Raw genomic sequence first — 14012 nt, 5'->3', positions numbered from 1 at the left:
AAGCCTGTTGCCAAGGGGTGCCTCCCAGTGGGGAGAACACCAAGCCACCCAGATACGTAGCCTCTCAGGTCCCCATTCTGTTTCTAGCATTGGGACTTAAATCGGGAAACACCAGGGTGGCCCCTATAAGTCAAAGTCTAACTCTGTTGCGAGTGTAACCACATAAGACAAGGGTCACCAAGGCTAGGCACCCATCCACAGACAGCTGTTTCGGGTACTTGCCCCTCGTCAGTGTGGAGCAGGATTCTGGCTACCGGGGCAATGAAAAATAGACCAACAAAACACAACAATCCCTGAGCTCAGGGAGATTGGTGAAAAAATCCAATGGAGTACTCGTTTAAAACATATTAAAAACAAATGTTGTGTTCTTATTTGACAGCTTTATAGTCATATTTGGGGACTACCATATTGTACATATAGTCATAGCATGTTCTACTGGATGGCATATGTAATATGATTTTTTCCTTCTGAGAAGGATTAGTTGTAGGGGACAATACTTTCATACAAATGCTGATTGACCTAAGGGCCTTTTTAAATAGGCTGATTATCGTCAGTGGTTTCTCTAGAAGTACTTCTGTGGTTTATAATCGGCCCATGTAAAAGTGACACCGATCAGCCGAAGACCGATTAACAGCTGATCGTCTGTTTAGAACATGCTTTAAAATTTATCTTTATTGGCCAAACAAATCCCTGTGTTTGTACGGCTTAAAATGAAAAATGGAAACTGACAACACAGTTAAAAACCATTGTATACTTACCATCCACGCTGCTTGTGATCCGGCATCTGGCTTCTCCAATCCTCCCGTCACCAGCTGTATCTTCAGACTGCCGCCTCCTCCATAATGATTGACAGCTAGAGGAGGCAAGGCCTGAAGATACAGCGGGTAGACAGCGGACTGGAGAAGCTAGATGCCAGATCACAAGCAGCGTGGCTGGTAAGTATAGACAGGGGAAGACAGACAGGGGAAGTAGATAGGGGAAGTAGACAGGGGAAAAGTAAGGCTGAGCAGAAAACAAAATGCATGTACTAAACTAACTGATTGACGGCATTTCCCAGCAATAACTTCAAGATACATGGATTACAAAAAAAAAAAACAACAACCGAAGAAGCTAGGAAAAAACCTGATAAAATCAAAGCAAAGAAAACTAAACAAAAAACACACACACAAAAATACACAGAGCAAATGCTATAATCTACATAAAACTCCAAAAACCATGGATATTTAAAGAAAGGCTAACCAATCAGGAACTTTGTTCTCAACTTGTCCAGAGCTGAGCAGAGCAGTCAAGATTAAACGATTGAGGGCTATGGATCAACTACAAGAAAGTTGTATAGCAACTAAGCAACGGCCCCAAAAGAACAGACAAAAGAAGGCAGAATGATTCAGAACCAAGAAGAGATAACAACCAATCAGCTGAAGAGAGCATATGGGCCTTTTTCATGTCTCTTTATGAAAATGATAAATATTGCATCTCAACACAATGTGCATATCACATCTTATCAGTGTCCTCCTTATCATCACAGACAGTAGTACGATGACAGGTGACACCAGTGTACAAATAACAGAGGTACACACAATAACAAGTGTGCTCTGTAGAATAAATTCTATAAATAGAGTGACTGAGCCCAGAATTGAATCGGATAGGTCCTATCTATTGTGCCTATGGTCCAACGGGCTTGCTGTAAAGCCTTGGCTGGGAACCTTCGGCCCTTCAGGAAATGACTGATGAGGAGTTTTGATGAGTTTTCATCATGACTACACAGCCAAATACAAAGCTTTGGCTTTCCTGGCCTGATAGAAATTATAGTTTTGTATAAGCTGGAGGTCTGCAGGTTCCCAACACTGCTGTATAAATGCTGTTAAAACAGCTTAGGCAAGATGGCTTCCCCCATAATAATGAACCAAAAAATGTACCAAAGAATGCATTCCAGTATCTGGATCTGATCACTATTTAGGGGAAACATTACCGTTAAGATTATGGATATCTTTCAACTGAAAATGTATACTATGCAAATATATATATATAGTGGTGCCTTGGATTAAGAGCATAATTCATTCTGGGACCGCACTTGTAATCTAAATTCACTCTTCAACCAAAGCAGATTTTCCTATAAGAAATCATTGAAGTGCAGATAATTGGTTCCACACTAGAGATGAGCGAACCTTGAGCATGCTCGAGTCCATCCGAACCCGAACTTTCGGCATTTGATTATCGGTGGCTGCTGAAGTTGGATAAAGCCCTAAGGCTATGTGGAAAACATGGATATAGTCATTGGCTGTATCCATGTTTTCCAGACAACCTTAGAGCTTTATCCAACTTCAGCCGCCCCAGCTAATCAAATACCGAACGTTCAGGTTCGGATGGACTCGAGCATGCTCGAGATTCGCTCATCTCTATTCCACACCCCAAAAATAATTATTTTTTTCTTCTGAATAACAGGTAAAACAGATGAAACAAACATTTAGAAACAGCTGAATATGTGATATTATAAATTACTGTACAGTATAGCAATCAGCATGTGGAGTATAATGTATAGTAAGTGCATAAACCTGAAAAACCGCAGCAGTTTGCAGATATAAAATGGAACTGTAGATCCCCATAATGTAGTAGTGTAGTACAACAGAATAGAATAGAGAAGCAGGGCTGCTGTCAGAGGTCTGTGTGGTCACATGACAGCAATGGGGAAGGGGGTGTGTTCAGCATGGACCAATCAGGTAGTGAGAGTCACAGAGCTGTGCAGGAGGACAGTAACAAAAACCTTTCTATACAGCAGTGTGAATGGCTGAGTTTAAGTGTGGGCACATTATAGCAGCAGTGTGTATAGCTGAGTGTAAGTGCGGGCACATTATAGCAGGAATGGAGAGGATGGGAAACACAAGGACTGACAGAGAATGCAGGGAGCATGAAGGAATGAGAAGGGCAGATATGAGCACATAAATGCAGGGCTCTCTGCCCGGAGAGAGAAGGGTCACCTCCACAGTCCTGTCCCCTGATGCAAGCCCCAGCCTGAAGTGGATCTGCTATTATTTGGAAGGTGAGGATGACTTCCTGGGTCAGAGTTCAGTGCTGTAGACCCCGCTATGCAGACCATGCTGCTCACCCTCCCATCCAGTACAGGGAGCTCTTAAACCAAAGCGATGTTCTTAAACCAAATCACAATTTTGAAAAACTGCAAAACGCAAAACACTCTCAATCCAAGTTACTCTTAAACCAAGGTACCACTGTATATATATCAACATCATTTTACCTTTAAAAGTCTGTACTAGATATGTACTCCATTGTCGTACGGTTGAGTCTCCTATGAAGTAGATCATTTTGTCACTCAAACATTTGTACTTGTGCTCAAGAGAAGTAAAGTTGGTGATGCTGCAAAACACAGGATTCCAGGTATTCTGTAATTGGAAACCACTGGGAAAGGGCGATGCCATTCCAATCTTACATTGTTCTAGAGTCAGCGGAGAGGATGCTGAGGGAATGACAAGAAAAAAATATCAGTGGGCATTCATTTACACCATGGTGCCTGCTCCATGACACACATTTAGGCCATGTTCACACAACTTGAGACACCGGCCGTTCTGTGACCCAGCTGAGTCACAAAACGGCCGATGTCAGTGAAGTTTATCCCGGCTGGGATAAACTTAATTTCTACTGAATTGGTATGCGCCCGCATACCAATTCACCATTGCACACAATGGAAAGTATGGCCACAACCGCATTTCCCATTGTGTGCACTGTCAGGGTTCAATGAATAGCGGCCGCACAAAACTGACATGTCGATTGCTAGGGATGCTGGCCGGAGCGTATACTATGTGTATACACTCCGGCCAGGATCCCATTGACTGCAGCACAATGTAAATATTCTATTTATCACGGTCTTTGTTGCAAATCAGCAACAACGGCCGTGAATTATAGAAAACCTACGTTGTGTAAACGTGGTCTTACACTATGGACACTGAAGCTACTCTTATAGAGATCAGAGAACCTGATTCACCATAAAAGTTTTGATTAGTTGAAGTTCCTTTGGCCTATTATAGAACCCATCTCCTCCTGCAATGAGGCGAAAAGAACAGTGAGCCAAGGAGTGATGCGCTCAGCAGTGAGCCTCTCGGGGCATTAGTGATTGGTGGGGAACTGAACACTTACACCCAGATCAAAACATTTGACATGTCAAAAGTTTGTTAAAGTGTCACTGTTGTATTTCTTTTTTTTTTTTGCAAAAATCAATAATACAGGCAATTTTAACAAACTTTGGCATATTGGCATAATAAACCCAATTACATTCTCTGCATTCAAAAAGCCTTTCCCCAGGTCACCCCCCCCCCCCCCCAACTCCTCTCTCTCATTCACTGCTCATTATCAGGAAATCTCGACTCATTTACATCAGTCGAGCCCTGTTTAACCTATGGAGGGGGGAGGAGGGAGGAGGGAGATTCGTCGGCAGCAGAGACCAGAGACCAAATTATTACACAGCAGGAGTTGTGTGAAAGCCTTAGTCAGAGGTCAGAGAGGTCAATGCTGACTTCAGAGGAGATAGCCCCGTGATGTAGCTGTAAATTAACTCTTTGTTGTCCTGTTTTGGTGCCTCATCTCCCTCAACTCCTCCCAGGGAGGGAAAGCTTCAAACCGCTTTTTAATGGTAAAAATGCATTTTTCAGCTAATAAAACCAATTACAAAAGATTCTTAAAATCACTTGTACTAAAAATTTAAACAACAGTGACACTTTAAAGTAACAGTAATTTCTTAAAGTGATATCCAATGGTAAAGCAACTCTTCTAAGCGTTAGCCCCTTGGGTCATTATGATGTGCCATTACATAATTGGTCAGCTAGGGATGTAAACAGCAGGATGGGATTACTGTCTCTATATCCAGTCTCTCTCTCCTGCATTTAATAGCCCTAATATCTCACATAAGTGTCAATGTGATTTCTCAAGCGCAATCCGCAATCCGCCAAAAGAATTTACATTTACATCATTAAAATAAACTACACAAATTGGGTATTGTTGTTATCGTTCTGACCTAAAGAATCAAGATAACTAAAATAGACAACTAACAGAGCAAAATACTTACTGTTACACTTCTGCACATAAACATAGTTAGGGTTGGAGGGGATTTCTATTGCAATGTTTTCTCTGGGAAAATAATTATGAAATAATTATTAAAAAACTATATTGTGATCCTCATATATTAAGCTAGACATCACAGAAGAATGATTTATGTGTTATTGTATACCATCTATACTGTATTAATAACATCCGCATGGAATTATTGTGCCAGTGACTAGTGATGAGCGAACGTCCCAATGATCGGTTCGGATTCCGAACGCGAACATATAGTAAAATAATCATGATCGGTTTGGTTCGTGTTAAACAAATAATGAACGAACAGGAGAAGCGTACATTTCAGTCTAGAGTTATGCACATGCGTACAGATTATCAGGTGCAAAACGTAAGATACGTTATAGTGGAGCAATTACGAGGTGTGAAGCTCGAATCTCTTATTCGCCCGTGTATATATACGCAATGACGTGCATACATGTATCACACAATGCGCACGAGGAATGCTAGGCCGCAGCGTACAGTCAGCTCAGCAAGTCAAGATGTCCCAGCGAGCCTCCCCTTTTGCCCTTGGAGAACTCAAATACATTGTGAAGATAATGGACAGGAGGGACTGTAATGGATGCCTGGTCACTACAGGGTTAAGAAATGAATCCTTATAGTGCTAAAACGCTAAATTCTATCACCCTCCCCACACTGACTATTTCACAACATTCTAAGCCCTACTCGGTCAGCTCTCCCTCTCTACACTAACTACCACTGTGACTATTGCTACCTAAAGGCCCTATTACACAAAGCGATTATCGGCTGTAATCGGCCGTTACCGATCGTTACGACCGATAATCGTTTCGCGTAATAGAAGACAACGATCAGCCGACATGCACGATGTTGGCTGATCATTGTCTTTCAACATGTTGAAAACTAAACGATCTGCATAGCAGCGATTTGCTGCCGTAGCTCCTCGCAATAGAAGCGGTGAAAGTGGACTTCCGCTATCTTCTATGGGCTGCCCGGATGATCTAGTGATCGCCCGGGCAGCCCCCCCCCCCGCAGCTCCCCTCGGCCCTTCCAGCTCTTACTCGCTCCCTGCCGATGCGTGTAATAGAGCCGTCAGCAAGCAGGGAACAAGGAGAAAGCGAGCGCTGACCTGACAGGTTGGTGCTCGCTTGCTCCCTCTCATCGTCCCATGTAAAAGGGGGTTAACTAAATTAAGATGCTGTCCCTGCTCGTTTCACTCTTCCTACTGAACGGCACCAGAATTAGGAAAGACTATGAGAAAATTCACCTCAGCATCGCATTTTTATTGCATATATGTAACATACGTAATGATGCCAATCGTAGAGCCAATCACAGTAATGCCAGTAGTAAACATGGCTACTACATTACCTGATTACCCTTCCTTATCCACACGTTCATTGGCTTTTTCAAATTGGTGATGGGAAACTTACGCAGTTGTGTACATCGTTGTATATCGCTGTTCAGTGAACACAAACAATAAGTGCCATGTTCGTATGAACATGCAAACATTAACGAACATGTTCGCTCATCACTACCAGTGACCCACAGCCCCCCCATCTGATGATGCCCGATAGCTGCTCGTCACCACTTCTTCCTGCTTTTATGCTCTTACAGCAGGAACTGCCCGCTCAGTTCTGAGGCATGATCAACTGACCGAAGCATGACACCAATGTGGCCAGCGATTGGCTGAGATGGTTCAACAATAATGAGCAGTGATGAATATGAGCTGTGGCTGATCAACGGGAGGAGAGGATGAGTTATTTTTATCTTTACACCACCCCTAGCCACATATATCAACATTATATATATCAAGCTCATGTTTTATGTACAATCAGTTTAATATATGGGTCAGCTCATGGGAGCCCACATATATTCTGGAACTTGAAATATAAGCTTCTTTAGATATCAAGTTACCTTTTAAATAGATTTTTTTCAAGTGGAGTGAGAAATGAAAGATCCTTATTGAAGGACTGGAGAAAAGCCAATGACCAACAGCTCACAGAATCTGGTTTGTAGCAGTAAAATGCTTCATGGTCTTCTTCATTGCCATATTTACATATGTCTTTTGCAGAATTCAGCTGGAATCCACATTCACTTTTGACTTGTTGATCTCCATTTACAAAGGTTCCCATGAAGGATACAAGACCATAGTCCTTGTTCCTCGCTCTCCATAGAGCTGCGACTCCTTCACTTGGGTGGTAAAGAACAATCGAAATATGAACTTGTCCCTCCCAAAACAAGGTGAAATGGACATGATAAGTTCCATTGTTAAAATCTTCAACTCTCCCAGATGCTGCGGCTTTGAGATTAGGTGAGAAGATTCTTGTTTTCATGAAGTCTCCTCCATAGGTTTTCTTGTTGTCCAAATTGTCAAATATTTCAACCTGGACAATTAACTTGTCTCCTACACAGTAGCTTGGTTTTGGGTGGAGTACGGTGGCTCTGCTTCTTCTGGCACTAGATGCTTTGTCAAGGTCAGTCAAGGTCAGTTTAGGAATCATGGCTGACATTCTGTTGAAAATTTCCAAAGTCTGAGTGTCATCTTTTGATGGAGTAAGGGTGGTCGCAGTAAAATGGGTACAAGATTTGCTATATTTACAAAATTCTAACTTGATCTGAAAAACATAAATGTTAATCATTAGAAAAAAACATGTGTGGTAGAGATATATTCAATATACTTCCAAGTTATATGGGTCTGCAATAGGTTACCCATAGAAAACTGTAGTCATATTGTTCTGCTCCAATCATTTTGCAATCCAATAAAAAAGAGCTAGGATTGTTTAATGGTACACACACTTCATCGGGCTCACATGAGCCCCTAAATAAAGCATCTATTCCCAAGAGGGTGATTGCCGCTGCTGTTATATATCTGGAATAATAATACTAAGTGTGAACATGGCCTAAGAGTTGCCAACTGCATCTTAGCGCTCACTTTTGGGGTGGAGCACCACCTAACAGAAATTCCAATAACAAAGTGGTAGGGTGGAGAGATAGGGAAAAGAAAAATGATTTCCCCCAAACTTTACTTTTTTGGGTTAAAAGGTTACTGTTATCCCATGAACATAAAATCCAACTTTTATGGAATTTCAAGGCAATACAGCCACTGAAGTTCCATCTCCTTAGGTTGTACTACAATCCCTATTGGAATGGTTGAGTCAAAGACATAAGAAGCAGGTGAGATGTTAGGAGCAAAATGTGCCCCCATTACTGTGAAACAGAACAGGATTTAGAACAATGAATGTGAAAAAAACAAAACAAAAAAAAACCTACCTCTATAAAACGATACCAAATAAAACTAATGAGGAAGACAGTCACGATGATGGCCAGAAAGATCTTATGGTTGCACGGAGAAGACATCTCTGTTATACATCCTGAAAAAAAAAAAGAAAAAAAACCTTTAAAATAATCTGGAAAAACACTTTTTTTTCTTTTCCATGTCAGATTTTTGCATACCAGATCAATCCTGCTTAATTAATAATTCTTTTATTTTACATAGAGCCAACTTATTCCACAGCACTTCACATAGCTCCCTGTCTATTAAGGCTCGTAATCTAAATAGTGAGTAAGTAATAGTGAGTAAGTTTCATATTCTTACTATAGGGTTCTGGATTAAGCTTTATACCCAAAAAAGTCACTTTTATTTCTTGCATCATGTAAACCATCAGTAAACAACTGCTGATCTGTGTGATCTGAACTTGTTTATACAGACTTCTCAAGGCTCAACCGTGGTGTTAGGTGGACCAATTAAATATTATCTGAACCTCAGCATTTGAGTCTCCGTGGTCGGAGAAGTTGGACGCTGACCTAGGTTTGCCAGGAAAACATTGATACAGCCTATGGCCATGTTCACACAATGTATTCTTGCAACAAACAACAGCCATTATTGCAAGTTGCAACAACAGCCATTGTTTATTAACATGAAATTACATTACAGTGTATGGAACAACGGCCATAGTGTACACACTATGGCCAGTGTTCTCTGCGGCCACACAAAATAATTGACAGGTCTATTTTGTGCTGCTGCTATTTGGTGAATAGAGACCGCACAAGATAGTCTGTTCTCACTATGTAAAGTACGGCTTCTGGACGTACGTTACATTGTGGTCTATGGCTAATTGGAGTGCGGGCTATCCGGAATGTACCCGCATTCCAATTTAAATAAAGTGATGTTGACATATAGGTGACACATGTAAGACAACGGCAGTTGTTTGACACGGCCGTGTGAAATAATGGCCATTGTCTTACCTTGAGTGAGCATGGCCTATAGCTGCATTCAAGTCTTCCAGGACTCCCTAAGGTGACATCTAACTCTTCCAGCCACCGGGAGGCAAATGCAAAACGCTTGGGTTTGGATTACGTTGCAGAACCTATACAGTTCAGCAAGTCAGTACTCAACAGCCATGTGGTCTGGCCAGACAAACAATCTCTGGTTCATTTTCATTTTTACTGTAGCTTGTTGCTACATGAGGTAGTTGCATATACCCACTTTCCACATTACAGAAAACTCTTTCAAGTGGCTCCTTTGATGGCGACTCTGCGGTGACCACCGGTGACTACCAGGAGCAACCCAGCAGTCTGCCAACCCAACTGTAGTCAAGCTAAGCCACACCACAGATGGAGCACTGCAGCAACAATGGCCCAGACAAAGAACTACAACCAATGGCACCCAAGTAGAGTTGTCTTAGTTGCCCCTATCTGTGAGGAATCAAAGGTGGAATCTGATTGGTTGCTAGGGGCAACTAAGACAATTTTACTTTACACCAGTTTGATAAATCTCCCCCAAAATGTTTAAGAACTAAGGTAGTTAATGTACAAGTTGATAAAATTGGATAAGCCCACTTGTTTTATCAAAGCCACATTGTTCATGTGAGTCCCTAATTAAAAGGGTGTACCTTTGTATGGCGACCAGCACCACTGCAACAAACATGCCCATAGGGGGAGCCACCCAGCATCCCAGCAATGCATTTTCAGAGGAGCAGTAGTTCTTGCATATGCAGTCATGTCTAAATATTTGGTAAAATGCTGTTGTCCTCTTATAGGGCAGAAGGATTTACTCAAGCACAAGGTGCAACCATAGACATTACAGAACATGATTAAAGTTAATGTTCGGTTAAGGAGTATTCTGATCTTAAGAAGGTATCCGCTATCCACAGGATGCGAATAACAAGCTGATTAAAAAATTGACCTGTGAGACGCCACCAATCCCGAAAATTGTTCCTAGAATGAATGGGTGACCAGTGATCCATCCATTCCCTAAACATTGACGAGCTTCAAACTTGGCAATGTTCAGAAGCTCAATAGAAAAAAAAAACTAAACACCGGCAACTCATGCACAGTGCACGCCTTTTTTTCAGGGAGACATTTTATGCCCATTCTCATGATCCTTGGGGCTTTAATTTTTTGACCCCCACAGATAAACTTATTTGCAGAATAGAAAATACTTTCTTTGGATGGGGTTAAACTGTAATGTACTAAACATGACACATGAAAAATTATATAAAATATCAACCTAAATAGAACTAGGTAAGATACATAAAAATTACTCACATTGTAGAACTCCAAGTTTCTTACATCACGTTTTGCCCGTGTAAATGTCATAAAACTATCAAAAAGGTGCTCCCACTTACAGTATATCGAGGTATGATTGCCCTATGACCATCAGCTCTAATAAATGATATGTAGTCTACCGGTGACTATGTGTGATCTGTTTTACCCCAGTTTATGTTTTTCAGTGTCGTGTCTGTTTACCAGCGTAAAACGGACCAAATGTAGTCACTACCAGACAACATTTAGTCTAGTATAGCATATGACCACCCCACAGCATGGCAAGGTATACATGAGAAGTTTTTATGTTGTTGCCATAACCACAACAAACAAACCAAAGTTGATAAGAAGCCTTTTATCTAATAACATCAGACAAGAAAATGTCTAATTGTTAGTTGAAATTGTCCAATAATAAATAAAATCCATAAAAAACATAGATCCATTTTTAAAAAATTGTAACAAATTTTAACAAATGTAAGAAAGGAACAGATTGATTTGATTCTTAATAACAGTTTCTGGCGGGTGGACGTTATATGATCCCCAGGCTGTGGTCATGTCCCAAGCATCAATCACACCGACGTTAAGTCCTTTAAAAATTTCTTTCACCAGTTGATACTGAACGTGTCCATGAAAATCACTGAATCGTTCAACATCCATATTAATCTCTCTGGTGTTCTCTGACTTTATGATGACTTTTGTATCCGGGCTTCTTAAGAATAAATTTTCAATAGCTTCACGAATATTAAGAACTCTTCTGATGAACAGGTCAAAAGGAAATGGTCGAAAATGTTGCCCTATGGAAATCACGATGATGGTGTTGGCTCCTCCACTAAGTCGGTCAATTTCATTAGTGACATAGGCATGGTCTTTTATGTTGAAGAAGCTCTGAGTTACAAATGGGTGTCCATGTTTCTTCCATTGAATGTAAACCTGGTTTGTTAAATCATATGCTAAATAAGTCTTATGCCAGCCATTTCCATGATTATTATAAAGAAAAAGTGCTGCAAAAAAATAAAAAATAAAATAATAATTGGTTTTTGAATCAAGTTAAAGGGATTTATTAAACTAAATTTTGATATAATTTGAATAAAAACATCAGTAAATTCCTCAGAGGTATTATCATTATTTTCAGCAAATGAACTATTAATTAAATGTTTATATGTAATTAAAATATATTAAAATAAAATAAATTATTGGCTAATAATTTTAAAAACCTATTTAAAATATATTAACTTTGTTATGGTCCCAAAAATACTTTTATTAAATTCAAGACATGTATAAAAGAATGCTGTATCTTAAAATCTATCTTTACAGATATTAAGATTTAAAAGCGGTCATTAAAAATTGATCACGGTGGGTTTCACTGCTGAGACCTGGTGTGATCAGGAGATTTAGCTAGGAAGAAAGCTCCGCAACAGCACGATCCACTCCCCAGTCACTCACTAATTCTGACAGTGTAGCCTCATAGACTCATATTGTTATAATTAGCTGATCAGCAGATGTGGCCAGCGAGTGGATGGTGTTGCTGACGTGCTTTCTCCCAGGTTATATTTCCTGATCACAGTGGGTCACAGTGATCCATCATGATATGGGAAAAGCTCTTTTTGATTACAGTGACTTTTTTTTTTATCTTTATTTATAATTTTTTAAATAGAAAGGAAGATTCATGTTTAAAATCATATAGGATCGAGAACAGTACTTTTGAGTTATTTCAAACAGAGGGGTGTATCCAGGAAGATTACATCTATACCAAATTTCAAGAGGGGGTATCCCCGAGAATGCTTCTAGGTCATCTAATACTTCTTACACTGAACCCGCTAAAATTTAGCCCCTTGCAAAAGATACTGCTTCTCCCTTGTCCATGATTATTTTTTGCGTCTTATGCATCCAAAACCTACCACTACAAAACGAATTTGTTCTCAACAATCTTTGATATTAACTACTAACACTCCTCAAGAGGAATGATTCAGGCCATTTATCTATTGTACTAGCTGGAGCAGTGCACCCAGCGGCCCCCAACACCTTACAATCCCTAACCACATTCATCCAACAAATTAAGCAGTCATGGTCTTATTTTTGTGGGTGCCCCTTCCACCCATCTACTGAAGTCCGACTTGGTACAGCGAATGTCCCTATATTAGGGACCTTATCCACTCCACCTGCCGAGTCTTCAAACTACCGGGCATTCCAACTCCCATACCCTCATGTGCCACCAGGGCTGAGAGTCAGATGCTCCGATTCTTGCACCCTTCTGCGGCAGCTGAGGACCCCTGCCAAGAGACCCCACCACCAACCAGATTATACCACTTATTCTGTGGGGCGCCCACCTCTATTTTCATTTTATTTCAATTGACCTGCTTAGCCACAATTACTTTTACCCATTCACCCTAAGAGGCCACTGACCACAATGCCCCAACCAGCACCCTGCTGTCCATTATCTATTACTATATCTCCACCTAACTTTTACTACTTAATCTTCATTTCGCCATAAAATTCTCTTTACCATAGTTAATATTCATTACTTCAATGCATGGACAGGGATTGGCAGTCTCTCAGCCCCAATTTTACAATCTTGGACACCCTCCAGCAATCCCGGAGTATACCCCCCCCCCCATACACATCTCAATTTATGTACAATTTTACCACTCTTCATCCCCCATATCCTCCTTTTCTACCATCCCTGATCCTATCCTAATAACCAATCCTAACCTTATTACCCACCCACCCATCCCCCCCCCCCAGTTGCCCCTGGCGAGAAGAGAGAACTGACACACAAAAAAAAAAAGGCGCACTTACACAAGCAAAAATACACCTCGGTGTCTATGTTGCTCCAATATTGTACCCACCTATGATTATACTCCTTCAATCTGGCATAGTTTTTTTTATTCTTGTTTTTCCTTTCCTCACATCTCATTATATTTCTAACCACTTCTTTCCACTCTGCTATAGACGGAGCTTTTGGGGATATCCAATTCCTAATAACCACCAATCGTGCAGCAAAAAATATTTTATATATCACCCCCTTTGCAATCTTGTTAACTGCAACCCTTCTATTTCCCCTAATAGTGCACACGTGTACTTATTTACTACTATTACTCCATACTATTACTCCATTTGCGGTGTCCCACTACGGGTGTTGCTATTGGTTACACCCTTTGCAAAAGCCTGTACTTATAAGAGTAAGTGGTAATGTAGCAGTATCAAAGTTTTACCACTAGATGTCGTTGTTCCAAGTATTTATATCCAGATATTGCACAGCTGTAGGAACCAAAGGGTTATTGTTTTGCTTATGTACCACATGTATCTGTACACCAATGAGAGTTCTTTCTTCTTCTAACTTATAATCTCTTTCCTTGTATCTTAGGCACTCCTCGTCCACTCACAGCACAGTT

At 40.7% G+C, this 14012-nt stretch overlaps 1 protein-coding gene across 3 annotated transcripts in view; it reads right to left on the bottom strand.

Annotated features, from left to right (window-relative positions):
* LOC138772265 (NXPE family member 4-like) overlaps window positions 1–14012 on the bottom strand; it is a 97499-nt gene that overhangs the window by 2984 nt on the left and 80503 nt on the right. For all 3 annotated transcript variants that reach the window (XM_069952549.1, XM_069952551.1, XM_069952550.1), the window contains 4 exons: window positions 8347–8447; window positions 6991–7691; window positions 5072–5133; window positions 3251–3469 (listed from right to left, as the gene is read on the bottom strand). In XM_069952549.1, the coding sequence (XP_069808650.1) occupies window positions 3251–3469; window positions 5072–5133; window positions 6991–7691; window positions 8347–8447 (1083 nt within the window). The remainder of the gene's footprint in view (window positions 1–3250; window positions 3470–5071; window positions 5134–6990; window positions 7692–8346; window positions 8448–14012) is intronic.

This window comes from Dendropsophus ebraccatus, chromosome 14 (genome assembly GCF_027789765.1).
Source record: "Dendropsophus ebraccatus isolate aDenEbr1 chromosome 14, aDenEbr1.pat, whole genome shotgun sequence".
NCBI lineage: Eukaryota > Metazoa > Chordata > Amphibia > Anura > Hylidae > Dendropsophus > Dendropsophus ebraccatus.
This window is presented reverse-complemented; position numbering and strand designations above follow the sequence as displayed.